The sequence below is a fragment of the Caretta caretta genome, chromosome 10 (genome assembly GCF_965140235.1).
Source record: "Caretta caretta isolate rCarCar2 chromosome 10, rCarCar1.hap1, whole genome shotgun sequence".
Taxonomy (NCBI): Eukaryota; Metazoa; Chordata; order Testudines; family Cheloniidae; genus Caretta; species Caretta caretta.
The window spans coordinates 30,472,725-30,494,858 of NC_134215.1; the positions used below are offsets into that span (position 1 = coordinate 30,472,725).

General features: G+C 44.2%; 1 protein-coding gene across 6 annotated transcripts in view; it reads left to right on the forward strand.

The window, feature by feature from the left end:
* The window catches only part of GLYR1 (glyoxylate reductase 1 homolog), a 33,205-nt gene extending 11,792 nt beyond the window's left edge, over positions 1-21,413 (forward strand). For 2 of the 6 annotated variants that reach the window (XM_048866458.2, XM_048866464.2), the window contains 13 exons: positions 3,189-3,327; positions 3,939-4,181; positions 7,565-7,651; positions 8,577-8,633; positions 9,840-9,890; positions 9,982-10,055; positions 11,713-11,812; positions 14,060-14,170; positions 14,517-14,618; positions 16,039-16,201; positions 16,703-16,882; positions 17,394-17,518; positions 17,924-21,413. In XM_048866458.2, the coding sequence (XP_048722415.1) occupies positions 3,189-3,327; positions 3,939-4,181; positions 7,565-7,651; positions 8,577-8,633; positions 9,840-9,890; positions 9,982-10,055; positions 11,713-11,812; positions 14,060-14,170; positions 14,517-14,618; positions 16,039-16,201; positions 16,703-16,882; positions 17,394-17,518; positions 17,924-17,998 (1,507 nt within the window). In that variant the 3' untranslated portion in view covers positions 17,999-21,413. The remainder of the gene's footprint in view (positions 1-3,188; positions 3,328-3,938; positions 4,182-7,564; positions 7,652-8,576; positions 8,634-9,839; positions 9,891-9,981; positions 10,056-11,712; positions 11,813-14,059; positions 14,171-14,516; positions 14,619-16,038; positions 16,202-16,702; positions 16,883-17,393; positions 17,519-17,923) is intronic. The other 4 variants (XM_075132805.1, XM_075132806.1, XM_048866460.2 and 1 more) reach the window with 4 other exon arrangements.
* Positions 21,414-22,134: the final 721 nt, after the last annotated feature.

Sequence of the window (22,134 nt, forward strand, 5' to 3'; positions counted from 1 at the left end):
TTATGCCTCAGAAAACTCTTATCTGGATACTTGACCTTCCTTAGCTATGAGGTCACAGCCTAATATGTCATTTGAGAGGACTTATGCTAGGTCATTGTTTTTTGAGGCATGCATGTGTAGCTATGAATGCCTTTGTTCTGTGGTGTAGCTTTATTTTTATAGTACCCTACAGCATTGGGTGCTTTACAGACATTTAAGAGGACTAGTCCCTATGGCATGTAGACAAGGGACAAACTAGGGAGAGGAATGCAGACTTTTTTTTCTTATTGTGTGTCTGTGACTTTTCTAAGTCCTTGCCTGCTTGCCCTTATCCCTTAGTCTTTATATAGATCTTTAATCCTTGTCTCCAACAGTCCCCAGTGTCTCTGTCTCCCCTGATGTATAAACCTTGCTCCTCCACTACCTAAGAATAGTGAGCAGAGAGTTGGTGTACGTATGCATGGGGAAGGAGGTGGGGAGTGGGTAGGTACACACATCAGAGGCAATTCGGAGGAGAAAGTGCAGTGGATTCCTCTCCCCCTGCCCCCCTTGTTTTGTTCCCCCTCCAATAAGTTTTTGAGGAACAAACTAGTGGAAATAGTGATTTAATTGAGGGGCCCAAATCTGGAAGGAAGCTGGGGGAAATGCTTCTTAAATGACTTCATTGACTTGTTTCCCGACATTCTTATTGCATGTGTACATGTGTGAGAGAGCGAGCTAGCTAGCTTTTCATAGACCAACACTGCCCAGCTCCCTAGTGATTCATAGGGTGAAGGGTTTCATGCTTCCCAAGAAAGATTCCCTGGACAATTTCTAGGCTGTAGACTGTTGTCTGAGAATCACTGATTTCACTCGTTATATTGTGCTAACTCAAAGGTGGGTATGAAGGGGGATGTAGGACCGGGGAAAGGATTCTGTAGGGTGCACAGAATGGAAAGCATTGTGGGATCTTCCACCCTTCAGGGCTACGGTGGAAACTCTAGAGCAAGAACCTGCTTGCAGTAAGTGGAAAGTGTGTAAGCATGCTTCCTGCACAGTGAAACCTGTGCTAACCGCAACCTCTAAGCAACAGTTACCTGCTCTAACAGCCATGAAGTTTCTGATCCCTTCTATATTAAGTCCTATGTGAAAAGCATCTATCTGTGAAATGTTTGCAGTACCACGCTGACTGATTCAGTGGCTCATTGTACACAATGGCCCATGCTAGTGGAAAGGAAGCTGCTCCACCCAGGCCTTAAGATGGTAAACTGGTCGTTGCATCATGAAAAAAGAGCAAATAGGAATAGGCAAAGGGGCAAGACCCAAATGTGAAGTGAAAAGAAAAGAAAATTCATCCATGAGCATGAGACTGGAAACTCTGCTATTTTCCTGCTGTCCTAAACAGATCCAGGAGACACAGGCTATTTGTTATGGCTGATCAGAAAACCTTGATGCGGCGGCCAGGGACTTTAAAATGAAAAGCAACGAATGATGAGATCAGTGGAATACTCCGGGCTTTAAAACTGCACAGATGAACATTCTAAAAAGCAGTGGGGAATTATGATTTTAAGGCAGGTGGATGGAGAAAGCTGCCTCTACCACAGGTTGTTTTTGAAGCTGATTCTCTCAGAGACTGTAGTAAATGAGAACAGCTCTCTGGCAGTCTGATTCCATCACGCTGATAATATATGGAACTGGGATAAGATTGCTTGTCTGTTGAGTATATGGACAAGCCATGGAAAAACAAACTAGAAAAGGGCAGAAAAGCTGAGCCAAAGAGCTCCTAGATATTCTGATGTGATAGCACAACTGGAAGGTGAAAGAGAAAAGCTGCTGTTAATTGGGAAAGTTCTGCAACTTTTTAAACATTATGAAACTCTTCAATACCGAATGTACCAGTTATGTGGAGGAGGTCCGATTTAAAAATAGAGGATTCATGCCATAATGGGTGGATTTCTAATTTCCATTCCTTGAAAAATGAGCTACTGAGGCATCATGTATCAAAATTTGTGTTCGGTTTATAGCTATGTAGATATGATTCTTGAAAATATGAAATTGAAAAGGCTTCCTGTGAACAGCAGCACCTGTCTGCAGGAGATAACCATTGCTGGGGGTGATCAAAATGTTTAAATCTTCTACCACTGACATTTAGCATCTTTTGTTTTTCAATGGTGCCCATTTTTAAAATTCATTTCCCTGCCTAATGCTGTACACTGAGCTGCTCCCTGATGAAAATGCTGATGGATGTTCCTATTCAGCAACGTTTCCAATAGGTAGTGCACAGAACTCTACTCTTCCCAATAGTAAAGGGGAAATAGCACTGCAGCCACTTAACTGATGAGGAGCAGTCCGGAATGAAAATTTTGAAGAGGTGGACAACATGAAAGAAGGCAATCATTCCGTGCGAGAGCCTACACATTTCAGAAGTGTCAAGGAAAACCAGTTGTTACAGGGAGAAAATGTAGGAGTTTCTTCACAAAGCAGAAGAGAGCTCTGCTTTGATGTTACTACGTTATAAAACACAGTGGTGCGAGCCACTCTTAAACACACTGCCAGCAATTGAGGATAAATGCTTTTTTCATCAAAAGTGAAAAATTTCCGTTTATTTCAAGTCATTTGATCCTGTGTGTGTTGAAAGTGTGGTGTGCAGTGAGCTATAGTGTGTATGCTCCTTTTGTTTGTGGTGGTCACTCAAGTGTTATAAAATCTAATTTTGAAAAATATTGTCTATTCTTCCAGCCCTCATGGGGATTTATTCATACATACACAGTACTAGACAAGAATAATCTTGTCTCTGACCAAAAGGTTGTTTTGTCAGAACTGTTAAGTGGCCTCCTGTTGCAACAGTCCTAGGAATAAAATCCCACATTGGGTGTGTGGGTGTTCCCCACACCAGTACAAGAGCAATCAGTTGTGCACTTATAAATGTGTGTGCTCACATGTGGGCGCATTGGCAGAGCACATGAATGGTGCCCAGAGGCGAGTTTCATTTGCACAGTTGGGTATGCTACTTGTTGGGGAGGCTGAAGAAAGACTTCAGTGAATGTAGGAGTTGGAGCCGTCAGGGAAGAGGGAACAGAAGTGAGTTTGCTGGTATGGTCAGTCCAATGTGGCCATACTATTGTATATGTCAGTTTTACCTCTACATGGTGGGGTTGGGTGAGGAAGTTGATGTGTGTTTTGATTGGAAAATGTATCAGTAGTTAACATTTTCTGACATTTATTATCAGTGCTTGGATCAAAGTGGAACAGCTGAAGCCTTATCACGCCCACAAAGAGGAAATGATCAAGATTAACAAGGGTAAGCGCTTCCAGCAGGCTGTGGATGCTGTGGAGGAGTTCCTTAAGAAAGCCAAAGGCAAAGACCAGGTGAGTGGTTTTAACTTTGCTTTGTGTGCCAAAGTAGGGCTTTATGTGATCAATAACCAAGCTTCTGTGTTACCTTTATTAAAGCTGGTGGCCTCTAGCTTTAAACTTTCCATAGAAGAGTGGTCATGATGGCCATGATACTAGTTAGCACTCACATAGTACTTTCCATCTGCAAAGCACTTAACCAAACATGAATTTCCCCAACCCCATTGTGAAGTAGGTAAGCATTATCCCTTTTTTACTAATGGGGAAACTGAAGCAGACAGGCTAATTGACAACACAGTAAATCAGTGCTAAATCTGGGGTTAAAACTTACTTTCTCCTAAACCTTTGTTTTAGACTACATGATTCCCCAGCGATCCTTCACGTGGCATGTTCTATGAACCAGTTTTTGAAACTGATACATTTGACTTAAATGCTAACTTCAATAATTTCAAACTCAACAGCTTCAAAGAGCAAATTTTTCTTGGACCCGGTGCTGTAATGTGACTTTGAACCATCAGTTTCCTGATAATCAGCACTGGATTCTTGGTATCCCTGGGTTTTTTATGAAAATCACTCGAGTTTCTCTCTCTTCCTTCCTCGCAATCTTCTGTTCTATAATCTCTCAGGCGTCTTCCCATAACTCCAGTGAAGAGAAGAACCGGCGTAATTCCAGTGAGGAGAGAGGCAAGCAGTCTGCTGGTGATGAGAAGCGCAAAGCTGGTTTGTCTGAAGGGAAGTTGAAGAAGAGCACAGGAGAAGGAAAGAAGCGAGCATCTTCTGTCTCCTCAGAGCGAGGCTCAAAATCGCCTCTGAAAAGAGCACTAGATCAGAGCCCCCGGAAGCGGGGACGGCCCCCCAAAGATGAGAAGGTTTGTGTTGTGCATGTCCTGCCATGACCTGTGGACTTTACTGATTGACTCTAGGGATGGCACTTTGGCTTACAGGCCAAAAGGAAGGGCTCAGTTTTGTACCATTTGTAAAACTGTTCGTGTCAATTCTTCTGAATCTATTAGCTGACCAATACCCATGACCAGGTTATTGTTGACTGTCTTCTGTGGATTCCTAGCAGGATTAGATAGTCTTTCTTGAATGTTTCCATTCATTTTTTTCCGAGAGATCTTAGAGGGCTGTCTTGTGCGGTTGCATACGGTTCCGTCTTGCCACCCTACCTGCTCAGTGTATGCATGAGGTCCGATTTGAAGATTAGTGAGGAGATGTGAGCTTTAGTGCCTTGAGATGATATCCTGGTGTACATTTCCCCTCCCATCTCATCTGGTTTGTGTGGTTGAATGACTGACACTCTTCCCTCCCTTACTCCCAGTGCTAACAGAGATTGGGGGCTTGGGTCAGGACATCTGATTGAGAGTCACTGAAGAAATGCTTGTGGGTTGAGGAAAGCTATCAGAAGCATTGGTGAGGCTTATTTTAGCTTCCGTGATTGTGGATGTAGTCCCTCTGTTACTGAGATACAATGTAACCCCAGGTTTTGTATTCTCAGTTGTTTCTGTGTCTCTGCGGCAGCAGCCAAATGTATTTTTGTATCTGTCCTCAGCTAGAAGATTGCAATTTTTTATTTTGATTGTCGCCCTCGCTACAGTGATCCATGTCTTTGTCACCTCCAAAATGGATTACTATAATGCACATGCTCTACAAGGGACTGCTGCTGAAAACCATTGAGAAACTTTAGTCCGTGCACAGCATGGCAGTCTGCTTGCTCACTGGTTCTTCAAAGGGATCACTTTGTACCTGTGGCTCATGTTCTTTGCTGACTTCCAGTTCACTTTGGAGTACAATTCAAGATGTCAGTCTTGATCTGTAAAGCTCTAATGGGATTGGGCCCTAGTTGTCTGAGCAGCAGCCTTTCTCCTTGATAACTCTGCAGTTAAGTTCCAGCTAACACCAGGTAGTAGATGTGAGGGTACTGCTGGCAAATTAGGTTTAGTGATGAGCTATTGACTCTCTCTTTGTCAAACTGAAGAGAGTGGTCAAGAAGAGAATTCCAGTGTCTGTTAAGGCCTATCTGTTTCTCCTTTCTTCTGAGAAGAGGAAAAGGTGGGTGGGTATTGTGGGTTCTGAGCAGTATTGATGCTCCTGGGGGCTATAATTGGTTAATGCAGAATAACTTTTTATTGACTAACATATTGTACATGTTCCTTGTGCTTCTGGATAGGCAAATGTTAAAAGTTCAGGTATAAATACATGGATTAAAATGGACCTTCAGAATCTTCTGGGGATGAAAGATGCTTTCTTGGATCAGAGCATGATTCCAATCTTGGAGGGTGCATGTTGCTGAAGGTTGTATATATGAGATCAGTTGCCAGTCATGAGTTTGATCCTCATTGGCCTGAAGACTTGTCAGTCATCTTGGCATGTGGCATTTGTCACATGCAGAGAATGCAGCTGCAGGAGTCATGCCAGCTGCCAGAAATGAGTTGGAGGGATTTATAAAGTAAGTATTTTATTGGCAAACCTCAGCAGAGGCTGTGGAAAGCTGTTCTTATGACATTGAGCTGATCAACTGGCTAGCAAATGTCTGGTCAGAGACAACAGGCTAACTAAGATGTGAAGTTGATAACGGTATGTGCCTCCAGAGAATAATATGCTGTCTATTAATGCCATCATGGAAATGTACAAGCCCAGGCATAAATTCTGTTATCCGTATTGTGAAAATAATAATTACAAATCTAATATTTTACTTTTCTGGCCAAAAGAAGAAATACTGAACACACATTTTCTACCTGCATAGGTTGAGTGGCGTGAAATGTTGGCTTCTATGACAGTGTCAGTTCTGTTTCATAACAGACAGAGAATCTCTTTCTTTATCCTTATTGTTGGGGGGGGGAGGGGAGGAGGGAAATAGCTACACTACTTAATGATGAGAGGTGACATTGCTGAGCTGCCAAGAAGCTCACAACCACAGCTGTACTCTTCTTTAAAATATGCTCAATTTTAAACTAAAGCGATGAATATTTTTAAGTTAGGCAAAATCTGGACATCCATAACTTGTCAAGATCCTAAGGGCCACTAACCTGAATTAAACAAAGCAGATTGTAGCCACCCTCGACTGTCCAAACGGCCGTGCCTTTCCCACTAATTACAAATCCCAGCAGGCAGTGCTTCACCTTGGTCTGAGTGGAAGGTCTCCTAGATCTAGATGGAACTTTACATGCTGGGGTCTGAAATGTCCAGAGTAGTGGTCTGTTTCAAAAAAACAGCAGCAACAAGCCAGATTAGGTCCAGGAACCATACTTTGGCCATCTTTGTTCCAAGTAACGCGAGCTGCTGCTTTGTTCCCCAAGTGAAACTGCCAGTGTTTGGACAGTAATGTGCTCTTTCAGGAAGTAGATCTGGGGAGGGAGAGGGTCATGTTTGTCCATTTCTTGACAGCTGGAAAAAAAAAAACCCTCCAGGAAAATGAAACCAATCATGCCTCATCTCCCTCCTGAATCCTGGTATGTGCTGTCATAGGGGCCTGCGCAGCTTAATTTGTACATCTTCTGTACACCACATTTGCAAAATGCTGCTATAGAACTTCATAATATACTTCCTCTTTCTTACATGCTTTGCTGAGTAGTGAAGTGGTTGAAATATTGACATGTTAAGTATGATTGTTATTGGCGTTAGCATCTATTGAAATGAAACAAACACCTGAGCTACTGTATTGGGTACTCTGCAAACTGAGGCAGACATTGGTGCTTTGGTTATGCTTGCTTTATGTTGTGAAGGTTTCCTCACTATCTATAGCAGAGACTAATTTTTAAAGAAATGAAAGCTGAGAATCTGGAGAACAATTAAGAAGTCTGTGACAACATCCCCGTGCCCTGATTAGCTCGCTCTCTCTCACACACCCCCCACCCACTCTGAGGGATGGGCCTCACATTTGGGGAAATGCTGGAGTAGGGGGTGTTCAGTTCTTTCCAACTTTGTTTTCCATTTGTGTAAATATATGCATTCCTCCTAGGTACAGTGGGATTTCTCCTGAAATCATAACTCTGTGAAACTCCCTGTGTCAGTGATTCCTACTCTCCTTCATCTTGCCCACTACTGGACTAGTCTTACACTGACAATGCAATGCATGGTGCAGTGTGACCTTCTTTGGGGAGGGATTTCCCAAAGGCCTGTGAAATGAAAAGTATTTCATGATGCTCTTCAAAAATTGTCTTGTTTGTATGTCATAAAAGCCAACACTACATGGTCAACCCTTGGGACTCCATCAGTCACAGTCTTTATCACCCTCCTTGTCTCTCCTCAGGACCTCACGATCCCTGAGTCCAGTACAGTGAAGAGAGTGATGACTGGAACAGTGGCAGGATTTAAGTGGCCACCAGGTGTAAGTGAGGTAATTAAACTCTTAGCTTTCTTTGCATCAGAAGTGATTTAGGAGCTAGAGTTACCCTTATAGGAGTGGATATGCTGGGGACAGTGCATTTGAGTCTCACATTTTCCTAGGCTCTAATAATATTCATAGATCTTTCTTGCTCCTATATGAGGTGGAAAGGACAGCTAGCTTTTTTTATGATACTGAAATGTAACTGAGTCAGCCAGTCAGTGTTCAGGGGAGCTGATGTATAAATGAGCAAGCTTTGTTCCTTAGTTAGCCAGTTCCCTTCCTCTGGGTCTGTGTATCTTGTCTGTATATTTTCTACATGGTTATTTGTCAGCAGTCACACAGTATGCCAACACTTCCAGTTTAACATCCTTTTAGTTTTAACTCTGCTATCATTAGCAGCACAGGTAAGCAGTTACCTTTTAAATGATTTTTTCCTGTCTTCCTTTAAACCACCAAAACTGTTCTTGATAAAATCCCAGTTTAAACTGGGAAGTGCTAGGAAGTCGCATGATTGTGCCCCATGGGGCTTAGATGTTGTAGAACATATAGTATGGAAGATCATCTGCTGAGTGTAGTCTCAAATTTAATCTTCCTAGTCTTTCTAATTTGACATGCTTTAAACAAATAGCATTTGTGTATCTCTTCTGACCAGGATTCTAGACTGGCTGGTATGCCACCTCATTCTTAATATAATTCAGCCATATTCTCAATCTTTCATTCCCCTCCCATGATTTCCTGTTTCCCACATGTTCCCTGAGTTGGGAATTACTCTGTCAGAGGTCCTAAAGTAGGCAGGCAGAGAAAGGGAAGCAATTTATCAGGTTTCTTAAACTGGGAAATGCTGCCGTCCGTCTGGGAGAACAGGGGAATCAATGCTGAGGTTGCTCAGTAAATCTCTGGTGATGTTTCTCAGCCTGTGCTTTTCTGATTGCAGCCTGTGAATGATGGTGACCCACATTTCCATCACTTCTTGCTCAGCCAGACAGAGAAGGTGAGCCATAGTAACATAGGTTTTGGCAGACTGGCTCAAACAGCTGGTCCATCTAGCTAAGCCTCCTGCCTTCTGCAGGGTCTAATGTCTGATGCTTCAGACAGAATGCACAATAGCCAGTTGTCCAGTGCTGTGCATTTGGAGCTACAGCTATGAAACTCTATCGCACCCCTATAGTGGTCCTCTCACTCCCTAACCTTTGGACTTAGGTGAACTTTATTTTAGCATTTATAACTACAAATTTTACAGGCAATAAAAAGTTATCTAGCCACATGATTTGACTCTGACCATCAGCTGCAGTGAATTCCCCATGTTGATACTATCACGTAAGAGATGGTATTTCCTGTGTCAAGTAATCCATTGTTCTTGTCTTCTGGGATGATTGATCTACTAGTTCTTTCATCTGGGTAGAGCTTGGTGATTCAGGTCCTGAATAATGAGTGGAATAGGAAGGAGAGCATTACATTGAACCTTCTTGTCCCTGGGAAATGCAGTCAACTAATGCCAAGAAAGACAGGTTGCCATGTGGGATTTTTATCATCAGGCAGTGAAGATCGAGATTAAAGAGAAGGTCAAATAAATGAAGTGGGTTTGTATCCAGGTAGGGATCTGGGCAGAGACAGCTGGATTAAGAGCAGATAGCTGCAGATTCTAACAGGTTCTTATCTTTAATCTAAATGAGTCTGAAGCCTTTATCACAATCCATTTGTTAAATCCCCCTCACCTTCTCCCTTACTAATAAGGATTCTGCTTTTCCAGCCATCAGTGACACACTGAGTGTAGGTGTGAAGCAGGGTGTTCTGCAGGATACTAGTCTGCATCCTCTGGGGGAAAAGGGTTTAGGGGTCTCCATCTTCTGCAGTGTCAAATGTGTGAACAGGTAAGTCCCCTATACTCAGGGCCTCCACCTTCCATTGGTGTGGATTGTCGCATAGGAGCGTGTAGTACCTAGAAGAGAGGGTGAACAGCCTGAGTAAGAACTTTAGGGATTTTGGTACCCTGCATTGCAGGAAAGTTCTGGGCTTTATTTTCTCTCATGGGGAGGAGGGTGGCCGTCTTTTCCTGCATTGCAGATGATAGCGTGGGGATGAGTTGCCTCTTTTTCCTTTGTACCAAGCATATGGTCAGTTTCTTCTGTACAGGGCAGGATAAAGCACGAGAGCACCCAGCCCTTTCCCTAAATGTGTTTTTCTCCTCTTCATATAGCCAACTGTCTGCTATCAGGCAATCACTAAGAAGCTGAAGGTGTGTGAAGAGGTAAGGCAAACTGTCCCGTTGTCTTACTCTTATTGTGTTGAGGTCTGGCAGTTCTGCTAAAGTAAGAATATCTTGTGGCTTGTCTTCACAGGAAACAGGATCCACCTCCATCCAGGCAGCAGACAGCACAGCAGTTAATGGCAGCATCACTCCTACTGACAAAAAGTAAGGCCCCCATGTGTTCCAAGAATCTGCCTTCTCTCCCTTTTTGCCACTCAGCTCTCTTTCTCTTCCTCCACCCCCTTCCTCTTTCAGGTGGATCTGGGGAAGCAGCCATTGGCTCTGCTGAGAGAGACAAGGTGGGTGAGGTAATATCGTTTATTGGACCAACTTGTGTTGGTGGAAGGAACAAGCTTTCAGGCTTCAGAGTTACCTTCCCCGGACCTGAAGAAGAGCTCTGTGAGCTCGAGAGCTTGTCCTTTCCACCAATAAAGTTGGTCCAGTAAAAGATACTACTTCACCCACCTTGTCTCTCTGATATCCTGAGACCAGCATGGCTACAACACTGCAAACAGCAATTGACCATCCTGTCATTTAGAATAAATAAACCTTCCCATCCCTCCCCCACTGTTTCTGAACCATATACTGTCCCTGTGTGAGACTCCTATTCATGGGAAACAGCCACACATGAGAGTGGGGATGCTGCACCATGGAATAGCTCAGCAAGAGGCCTTCAGGATGCTCATAGGGGATTGGGTTTTGTCTGACCCTGACACACATTTGCAGTGTGTGACATGACAGAATATTACACAGATCAGCGCTTCTGAATGCAGTGTGGGCCGCAAAGATAAAATGTCTCCAGTAATGTCTGGCAGAAAACCAGGTTTGTTTGCTCACTAGCTCAAGCAGCTAGAATGCAAGAGGAAGAGGGCGGCGCTTTCTCCCACCTCACAGGAGCACGTGAGCCTTCTGGTTTCTTCTAATGTTCCCCTTCTCCTTTCTAGAGTGACAGGAGCCAGAGCGGGGCTTCCTGTTTCACTCTGTGACTTCTGTCCTGTTCAAATGCAGATCAGGCTCTGGTCTGTTTTCCGTTAGATCGGTTCTTTCTCTGGGGATGTCAGTTTTCAGCCTTACTCAAGGGGACCCAAAGTAAAGATGAAATTATTCAGGTAAAACCCTTTCCCTGAAGCGAGATAAAGATAAAGTCTCTTCAGCTGTGAGGAATGGAAATGGGCAAGTCCTGTTGCTGAAGGAACTAGAGTGACTCATTCCAACCCTTATATGTTGGTTTGCTTCAAAAGCAGCACATACAACCAGCTGTGAACCAAAGGGCAGATGTAAAGCTGAAACTGAAATGCATCTGAAATGGCTTTGTTCAAATTAGCATTCAGAAATGCTACATCATGGGGGATGGTAAACTCTGAAGTGTAATTTAGATCCACTCTTACTTAGTATTTCAGGGTCTCCTACTACCATCTGTCATTTTGCAGCAAACTGGCATGATATATACAGGATCCCTGGAGCCATAGCTGCAAAGAAGTTCCTAGTGTGGAGTAATAGGGAAGGAACTTTTGCATGATGACGATAAAAATCTTGACAACCATTAGGCAGCTGGTATGCTGAGATCACTGCCAATATGGTCTCATTGTTTCCTTGTGCTCCCTTGAGTACCAGCTTGCTCTTCATATCAGCGTGAACTCTGCCTTTGGAAACAGGTGGCTTCTTAAAAATGTTGTTCTTCTATCTGTGAGTGCGGTGGCACAAGTTCCTCGTGTGTTGGACCTCTGTCATGTGCTCTACAGTATTTTCAGTGGCATCAATCTGACATCTATTGTCTCTGTGTGTTCCCTTTTCTTCACTGATGTGTGTCTCTTTTCCCCAGGATAGGATTTCTGGGTCTCGGCCTGATGGGAAGTGGCATTGTCTCGAACTTACTAAAAATGGGGCACACGGTCACTGTATGGAACCGGACTGCTGAGAAGGTAAGTGTGTCCATGAGAAGGTGTGGGGTGGAGTCTTTCACAGTGGGACCTGTTTAAGTGCCTTAACTTCCAGAAATGTGTGCACATGCTTGGAGGAGTGGAATGCATAATGTCATTGGGTTATTGTATTCAGCTAGAACAGCCACACTGGTCATGGTGTGGAGCTGGACAGCCAAGAAAGGTTTAAGCAAGTTCACTCTGTGAGAGATGTGCTATTCGGATGAGAGACTCCACCCTGGCACCCTGTTGTGCTAAGGTGGAACAACAGCTTCATCTTGAGAACCTGAACTGCTACGATGAGGCTGAGGTAGTTTTCCAGGTTTCATCATCAGAAACTAATTCAAGAACAGCTGATTGGCCATATAATGTTAGTTCATAGTATCCAATGTACTATTTCCCTTCTCTCCTCCTCTTTTGGTGGCCAGTGGGGAAGAAAACACTACACAATATTTTGATCCCAAAAGAACTGCATCAGTGTGACACTGGTGTCTGAGTGTGGAGAGAAATTACTGTCTTTGGCAACAGGAATCATTTGATGTTCAGCACAATTCATAATGCTCTAGCAAGGTGGCAGAGGAGTTCCAGGCTAGGATTTAGATTCTTTAAAGTGTTTATGAATACTGAGGGGTGTGTGTGTAATGTACTTTTTTCATTAGATCATGGCATAGAGTGATATACACACACACACACACATGCGCACAAAATAGTGTGGCCATTTTTCGTATGGATGATGAGACAACACGCCCCCCCTCCTCCCCCCAAACACAGACAGTGGCAGAAGGCTGACCAGCTGGAGAAGCAGACAGTCTAATAAATTAAACCCCACATTGTTCTCAGTACTGTGGATATTCCTGCTGACAAAACAGGAGGTGCCATTTGACAGTCATCTTCCAGCATTTTCTCCCCTTCCCTCAAACTTTGGAGTATCCAAATCTTCTATGACTTCTCACAGGATGCACTCCGCCCTCCCCCTTTACATATTCTCAGAATATTTTCCTTCTCTTGTACTCTGTCCCTGCCTCCTGGGGTTCAGGAATTGTGAAGTCAGAGTCTCCATAGTGGTCTGTCCTTCTGCTAAGACGCCAGGTCTGTCTCACATCAGTCTGGGCACAATGGTTAGAGTGTGTGTTACGGCAGTGGCTTAGAGCAGTGGTCTCCAAACTTTTTTGATCGCGCACCCCTATCAGTAAAACATTTTTGAGCATGCACCCCCAATATATGTATATTTATTTATGTATAAATTATATACATGTACTACTATATTGTGTAAATTATAAAACACAAAAAATAGAAATTAAAAAACGAGATAGATGAAATAAACAATATTTTTAATTTTTTTTTATTAACGGTACAAAAAACCTTTTTGCTCTCTTTAAAAAGAATTATTAATAATTTTTAGTGAGAGCAATGTGATCGAATGTGCTTTATTATTTTTGAAAATCTTGGTTTAACACTTTGATACAGCGGGCGCTCAGGGTGGGGTGCGGGGTCTGGGAGGGAGTTAGGGTGTGGGAGGGCACTCAGGGTGGGGTGCGGGGTCTGGGAGGGAGTTAGGGTGTGGGAGGGCGCTCAGGGTGGGGTGCGGGGTCTGGGAGGGAGTTAGGGTGTGGGAGGGCGCTCAGGGTGGGGTGCAGGAAGAGGCTCAGGGCTGGGGCAGGCAGGAGGCGCAGAGCACTTACCTGGGGCAGCTCCTGTTTGGTGCAGGGGGTGTGTAGGTGGCTCTGCGCAGCGCAGCATCACCCCCATGGCCACGATTCTGGGAGCTGCCCCGCCCCCGGCAGGCAGGGCACCTGGAACACAGGGGCTTCAGGGCTCTGGGCTAAGGGGACCGCGGGGCCCTGGCCTGCAGCTCTAAAGCCCCTCTCGGAATGCGGCCCTGAGAGCACAGGCCAGAGGACTCAGGAGGAGCAGGGGCAGCTGCGCTTTCCCCTTCAAAGTGCCGCTTCTCTCTGGCCAGCTTTGAAGGGGAAAGTGCCGCTTCTTTCCGGCCGCTGGCTGCGCAGCTGCCCCTGCTCCTCCATGGGCCGGGGTCTCAGGGCCGCCCCCTTTTTCTTTCTTTTTCCTCCGGCGGTGCTCCTCCTGCCACTCTGCCCTTTTGCTCCGGCAGTGCTCCTCTTGCTGTGCCCCCCAATCGATCGTCTTGTGCACCCCCTGGGGTGCGTGCACCCCACTTCGGAGACCATTGGCTTAGAGGACCTGTTGCTTTGTGCTTCCTGCTCCTTACGTTTGGATCTGTGACTTTTGCAGTGTGATTTGTTCATCCAGGAGGGGGCACGGCTGGGAAGAACCCCCGCTGAGGTGGTCTCGACCTGTGACATCACCTTCGCCTGCGTATCAGATCCAAAGGCGGCAAAGGATGTAAGGATTATCTCTCTTTCCTAACCGGACTGCATGTTAGAGTCCTGACTTGTCCTGCCCTACCCAAACCCTTTGGACAGTCACGGAATACAGGTTCCTGGTTCCACTGAACACATTAGTCAGGGTCATTCCAGTTGCCAGACAGCACAGTAATAATTTTTCGAACAAAAACATTGCTGTATTCTGTACACATATTTATTTAAAATTACACTGAGAGCATGAACATTTCTGGAACCCTTCCAGAAGACTGGCACTGTAGAGTCAGGTTTGTTTTAACTGCTGACATTGAAGGATTTGAGTTTCTTTGCAGACACTCTATTGCTTTACCCCTTGTCTATTCCCACAGCTGGTACTTGGCCCAAGTGGGGTATTGCAGGGTATCCGCCCAGGGAAGTGCTATGTGGATATGTCGACTGTGGACGCCGATACTGTCACAGAACTGGCACAGGTAATTGCCTTGGACTAAACATCTGACATTCACTGCTGTGGAATTTTTCTTGTGTCAGGAGGTTAACTCTTGTTTGTTGCAGTACTGGGAGATATCCAGGACTCTTCTAGGGAAAGTGCAAGCTCAGAAAGAATGAAATAAAGTAACTTGTCAAGTGATATCCAGTTAACAAAATCAGAAGCGGTTTGCTCAAATGATTATGTACAACAAACTGTATAATTTCAGTTCTGTGCTGTCAAGTGACCAAACTCCAGTTCCTGAGAGAGTTCCTATCCTCCATAGTAACTTTCACAGTAGCAGCTTTGGTGGAGGGGGAGAGAAGAGGTTTGGGAGTCTTATTGGTGGCTAGTAAGTTTTCCTCTATTTGCTCAATATACATAATCTGGCTATTCCTTGGTTTGTTGTTAAATACTCCAGGGCATGGGAAGGAAGCTCCTTCATGTGCCTGGTCTTAAAAATATTTACATCAAGGGAGACCCAGATATTTGTATCTGAGGGAAGCAAGGTTTCAACCACTTCCAGCAGAAACTTTGGTTTCCTACCTTGACCTCTCAAGTCCATATGCCTTTGTCCTGAAACTGGCTTTGGTCCAGGCCTAAAAGCAGGAGGACTGGGCAGTACAATAGCGCACAAAATTTAAATTGGTGAAATGTAAGGTCATGTCTGTTGGTGAATTGGTAAATTCAGACTGCGGATGTGCTATGAACTAACATGCTCCTGTCAGGAACAAAAGTCCAGAAAGTCACTAGAAGATCTGTCAGAGGCCTGTGGTCCTGGGCCTGCACTCTCACTTTCATGGGCAGTCAAAGTAAAATTTAAAAGAAACTGTTCTATGGACTTAAATGCCAGGATATTTCCATCCTCTTGACTTCCAAGCCCCCGTCCTTGTGCCTCTCCTAATTTAGGATGGTGCCAGTGAAATAAACACATCTGCAAATAATAGTTGTCATGAACAAGGGCAGAGTCCATGGAGTCATTTTCTATTCAACCAACTCCTTTCTAGCACCTCTTCTTCACTCCCACCCCTAGATAATATACACTTTCAGTGTTGTCCCAAATTCCTTAGACTTTTCCAGCGGCATGTGACACAGTCACATAGTTTTCAGATACTGAAATGTATAGTCCTCTAGTCCACCTTTGTGGGATGGGGAAATGTGAACAGAGGTACGAGTACATGGCTAAGGCAAGTTCCTGGGCTAGGGTACCTTTTGCAGTACTCTGTGTTGTATGCTATTTTGTATTCTGCAGCATTTCTGTTCTTCATCTTATCTGTATGTATAGACAATTTACTTTGCTTTATGCTTCTGTACCTAGTGCTAGAAGCACCCTGCATGGTGTTTTTGTTTGCCCTGTTGCGTACACAGCATGTGTCTGTTCTGTTTGTGCATAGCTAAACAGAGTATGTTCTCTTTGTTTCCAGGTGATAGTATCCAGGGGTGGTCGCTTCTTGGAAGCACCAGTCTCAGGAAATCAACAGCTGTCTAATGATGGGATGCTGGTGATCTTAGCAGCTGGAGATAGGGGTTTATATGAGGACTGCAGTAGCTGTTTCCAAGCAATGGGGAAGACCTCTTTTTTTCTAGGTAATTGAAACACCAGGGGCCTTGCAGTTTCTCAGTCAATGCAAGGAGCAGGATTTCCAGCAAGGAGTCTGAGGGGGACATATATCCTCTTTGCAGACCACTGGTAAGAGGTTGAGCATATCAGCTGGTTGTCTCCTCTCTCTCTCTCATGAGGTAGTACAAGAAACTGGACAGGTACATGTCTGTCTAGAATTGGGTTGGGGGTTCTGAAGTTGGCTGAAGCTCCTGTTTGAAACACTGGAATCGGAACCATGTTTAGGGTGAGGTTTATAACTAGGGCTGCATGAAGGTTTTTAGTTCAAACCATACTTTTCATCACGGTAAGTTTCTTCCTTCTCCCTCAAGACAGTGGCCCTAAGGGTCAGCAATCTGTAAGACTGGGGGAAGGGAAAGCTACTAAGGCTGGGTGGGTCTTGTGGAGTGTCTAGGATTGCTAATGTCATGTATACAGGGAGCCTGCCTTGCTACAGAGGAACGTCCAATGGTATGTCTCTTTCACAGGTGAAGTAGGCAATGCTGCCAAGATGATGCTGATTGTGAACATGGTCCAAGGTAGCTTCATGGCTACGATAGCAGAAGGACTGACCCTGGCTCAAGTGACTGGTCAGTCCCAGCAAACTCTTCTGGATATCCTCAATCAGGGACAACTTGCCAGCATCTTCCTGGATCAGAAGTGCCAAAGTAAATTTCCCTCTTGTTTTGTCATAGGCCATGGTTATTGCTTTAACCTAGCAGCTGTAGGCAGAGATGAAGGGGGAAAAGTAAACGTCCCTTTTGCTATCAGCCTATGGTGCTGGGAACTTTCTCTTGCTGTCCCCTTTGTCACACTTGATGTGAAAGGTTGAATTCTGTATCCCAGCATGGTAAGGGCTTCAGAGACACAGCACCAATTCTCTCACCTGCAGCCAGTGTCTCCTTAGGACTGGTATTAAGGAGTTCACTGGGCAAGGTGACAAATGAAATGGATGGAAATCTGCCCTAGGAACTGTTGGAAGTTTGGGTTCAGTTCGACAGTTGTGGTAGTGAAGTTGTTTGTTGTGTTGTATGTGACTGGAAGAAGGGACAGGGTGGGGAATAGGGAAGGAGCATCTTGGGAGTTGGGGATGGGGAAGTGAAGATTTATGTTGAATTGCATGCCACTGAGGTATTTTTAGGGTTGATTTATAGTCTGATTTTTGGCCTCTCTTTACAGATATCCTACAAGGAAACTTTAAACCTGACTTCTACCTGAAATACATCCAGAAGGATCTTAGATTAGCCATTGCACTAGGTGATTCCGTCAACCACCCAACTCCCATGGCAGCTGCAGCCAATGAGGTAAGACACTCGGCATTTCAACTTAGTGTGTGGACCTGTCTCCTGCAAGACAGAACTGGAGTCTTGTGTTGGGTAGGGAGGGGCTGCTTCTCAACAAGGGGGAAAATCTAGGAGGGAAGGCTGCCTTGAGACAAGGTAGCAGGGATTGGTGTATATCTTATAGTATGATGGATTAGATGGAGACTTGGGGAGATAGGTTTGATGGGAATTTTACAGATTATATGTGCCCAGAGAAAGTGACACTTAAAGTGCTTCTGCAAGATCTGTGTGTTCTATTCTGTGTTGTACTAATTGCCCAGTTCAATGTGTGCAGTGCTCTGGTTAGTGATGGCTACTTAGTAGTTCTGCTAGATGCAGACTTCCAGGGAAAAGTGTAACTGATCCTTGCCCCTTTCTCTCCTCCAGGTATACAAACGAGCAAAAGCATTGGACCAATCAGACAACGATATGTCTGCTGTGTACAGGGCCTACATCCACTAGGCTGCACCATTCTTACTGTTAATACCATGATTATTAATTAATATTATGATGATACTGGGTTTTAACTCTGGACCAGTCCATCTCTGTCTCTCCATTTCCTTTTATACACAAACTTTGTTGAGATCTGCCACAAGGGCAGCTGCTGCAGTGAGCCTTCCCCTGGTGGCACAAGGGGGAGGAGGGGGCTCGGATTATTGCAATCTGATTAGAACATCCATGCCATGCACTGACAGTCACGGAACAGAATGGTGGCGGCTGGTTCAGAAGCTCTGAGGCAATTCAGCCAGAAATCTGCTGCTTGGCTTTTTATTTCTCCTCTGTATGCTTGTCCGAGATGCTGTTTCTAACAATTGCTTCTCTCCTTTCCCATGGGTAACATATGCATTGGCCTCTCTGCATCGAGGGACAGTTGTAATACATCCCATCTACCTGTGAATATCAGTACAACCCTAAATCCCAGTGGGGGGGGAGGGTGTGAGAATTGCTCCTGCTCATCACCCACTGCTATAGAACAAAGCACCTCCCAAGGGCAGTTCTGTAAGTTGATGGGGCTGTATGTAGGCTGCATGCAACACTGTCTGGTCCCCCAGCACCTTGATGAATGAGCTCCTCATACTGATGGGAAGAGCAAGCTGTATTATTCATGGCTTCTCCTCTACAGATAACTCTAGCTTAGGAACCACAGGCCATGGTGGATGAGAGACCATGATATAAACACAGCCTCCTAAAAGGCTAATCACAGCTCCTCATCCCTATAAACAGTGTTAAAAGATTTATAGGGGTTTGCTTAAAAAAATCATAAGTAAAAATTCAAAGATTAAAATTGAGCCAGAATTTTTTCTCTTGGTGGAGGAACAAACCTCAAGGTTTTTCCTACCCTTATTTTATGTGGATTTTTTAAAATCATCTGCAACCTCCACTTTTTCCTAACAGTTATTTACTAACGCTTCTTGGGTTCCGGCAATATCCCAAGTAGAGTCATGAATCTGACAGAATGGGCTTAGAGGAATGATCATAGGGCCAAGAGGTAGGAAGTCCCACAGTTCCAGTCCATGCTCTTCATCTGTGGCCTTCAGGTAGTCATTTTAGCTCTTTGCCTCCGTTTCCACATCTGTAAAAATGAGCTTGATATTAACCTACCTCACAGGGATGTTGTGAGGATTGATTAGTGAACTTTGAAAATGTAAAATTTCACATACAAATGCTGAGTGTTGCTATTATGGGCACCACACTAGCATAGCATATCTCTTTTGCTGCAGTTGTGACTGCTTGGCACGATCCCAAGTTTAAGGCAGGCCTCGTAAATATAATGGGAGCCTAAAGTGCTGCTGAACTTGAGCCTAGAAGTGTTGGAGCTGAACTGCAGAAGTGAAGTCACAAAAACACAGAAAAATTTTTAGTGCCGAAGGTGGAGAAAGCCAGAGTCCAAACAATGCCTGAGTATGTAAAAACACAGAACTTTGTCATTTTAATTTTCTCAGTATTAGCCTTTAAGGAGGGTTCTTGCATTTTGGACTCAGAGAATGAAAAGGTTAGTAAAACACCAGGAACCAGCTTTCTTGGCTGAGATCACTCCCCCACCTCCTTAGGTTGGGTAACACTCTTGACTCCTTTATGCTGGAATTCTGAAGTGGAAAAGAAAGCAAATGCAGAGCAGGCTGTGTTCTGTTAGGTCCTTAAGGGCTGCTTGTCCTTTACCATCAGATCCTTTTCGTTGCATTGGCTAAGAACAAACAGCCTTGGAGTCCACCTTGGCATTGTTGCCCCCTTCTTTATTAAGGGCTGTTTAGGGGCGGCATTGTTATTTAGGAAAACCCTCTGATGATCCTGTGGCTTGGGATTGCTTTAGTTGAAGCAGATGCCTTGCCTGCAATGGGATCTATAAAGTTGTGGGTTTAGTTCATTAAGAAATGGGAACGTATCGGGTATCCTTTATGGAATATAACATCCAACTCCTCCCTCAAGCTGTAGCTGTGACTTATGTCTTAAATACTTCACCTCTTCTGATGACCCATTACTGTTTGTGAGCGAACACTGTATTACATATCCCCTCCTATAGTAAGCATCTCCCTGTAGCAAGAGATCCTGTTAGACATCACTTGGCCTGATTACCCATTACTGTGTTTGTGAACAATCTTATATTATATACATGTCTACTCATGAAAACCAGTCATCCTTCACCTAGTATCCTACGTTAAATGTACATGTAACCTTACCTGCTATTACCTATCAGTCTGCTTTTGACATCTTGTATGCACACTTTACAACCACAATAAATCCACAGTCAGCATTCAGAATCCTTGGTTAAATGCATCACAGTTGTAAAATGGTGCACAGCTTATGTGGGGAAAGTTACTCACCTCTTCAGTGTGCAGGAGATGGATCTTAGAATTTATACTCCAAGGTGTGTCTGTTAGGGACACTTGGTATCTGAGCTGGTACAATGGAAGGCTTTTATAACGTCCCTGCAGAAACCTCTTGGAATAAATTTAGGATGAATGGATCTGAGCCAGTGTAGTCAAGGATCTCCCTGCATTATACTCTGGAACCAGCTGGGGAGAAGGGAGCTCTTAAGTCTTGTGATCCGTGTTCTATAGTGAATTCAAAGAATTATACAGAGGAAAATAGTTCCCAGGTCACTGCACTGCTGCATGTTTGTTTTGTCAGAAACAGTCATGTTCTCAAACGGGATCAGAATGTACATGGGAGTGGCAGGGCAGAGCAGCAAAACACTGTAATTTATCCTGTAAAAGTCTAACTGCAGCTCTCTAGCTAGATGGATACAGATCTGCTGGAGGGTGTGGTGTTTCCGGCAGGACTGTACCATTATTGATACACAAGGGAGCAGAGAGAGCACTCTGAAATAGATATGAAGCATGGGGGAGGGAAGGAAATGGCAAAAAGTGGACTGTTTCAGATGCCATTTCAGGTTCTGGCCCAGGAGTTGGTTTCACTTGGATTCTTGTATTTATCTATGTCTAGTCTCTGAACACGAATCCCATTCTGTTTGCAGGCCTGAGATATCCACGGGTGGGAAGGGGGGAAGCTGTGGATTGAGAGATGCTATAATGAAACTGGCTAGTCAATGTTGTCTTAATATTGTTGGCAATTCTGTAAAGTTCCTTTTTATGCGGATTTCTGTTTTAGCAATTTGCTTTATTTTTTGACTCCCTCCTTTTTAAGAAGAAAATGTGACACTTGTGAACAGCTTGTAAAGAAAAGCAGTTTCCTTTTGTTTCCTCAATGACAGATCCTATAGGTAATTAAGATTGTGAATTTTTATTTTTTTGCCTTGTTTTTAATTAACGTTTGTCATTCAGAATAGGATGTGTGATAATGTTTAAATGGCAAAACAAAATTTTTTTGTGCAATTAACAAAGCTACTGGCGAAAGAAAATAAAACCCTTCTTGGTAACACAGTGTTCTCATAGCTGTTTCTAAGGCCATCTCAAGTCCATCCTCTGTCACTCTCCGTTCCATACGCAGATTGTAACAAGCTGTCCTATACCTCACCTAGCTCAGCTGGCACAACTGTCATGTAGAACCCTGATCCTGCCATGAGCTGACCCCTGCGCCTTTGTGGAATCCCAGTGAAGTCACTCGGGCCCTGCAAGTGCAAAGGTCTGCTCACATGGAGTTAATTGTGGGACTGAGGCCTTGAATAGGAATAATAAATACAAAACTGTCCTGGTGCAGCAATTATTTCTCTAGTGGCTCCTAAATACAGAGCTTCTGCAGACCCATGGGAGGCTGGCACTGCAACTGTTCCCAGCCATCTAGAATTTCCTTCATCCAGAATATGCTTTTTTTTAAGTCACATTTATTATTTATGTGGCATAAATGGTGAGGGGTTTTCCAGGCAAGCTATGAAGATAAGATCTTTTAACTGAAGAGCTTACAATCTAGAGAGGAAGCTGCAAAGTGCTCTGACAATTTGAATTCTGACATTGTCACCGTTCCTTATTGCTAAGGTAGTAGCTGAAAGCCTTTGCTATTGCATGAGTGTCATTTGTAAATTCATGTGCTTAAAAAAGAGAACTTTAAAAATGTGATGGTAACAAGACTGAATCCCAGTGATGTCTGAACACGATGGTATTCTAAACAAAAAGGGCTTTCAGCCATGCTGGTAGCTGCTT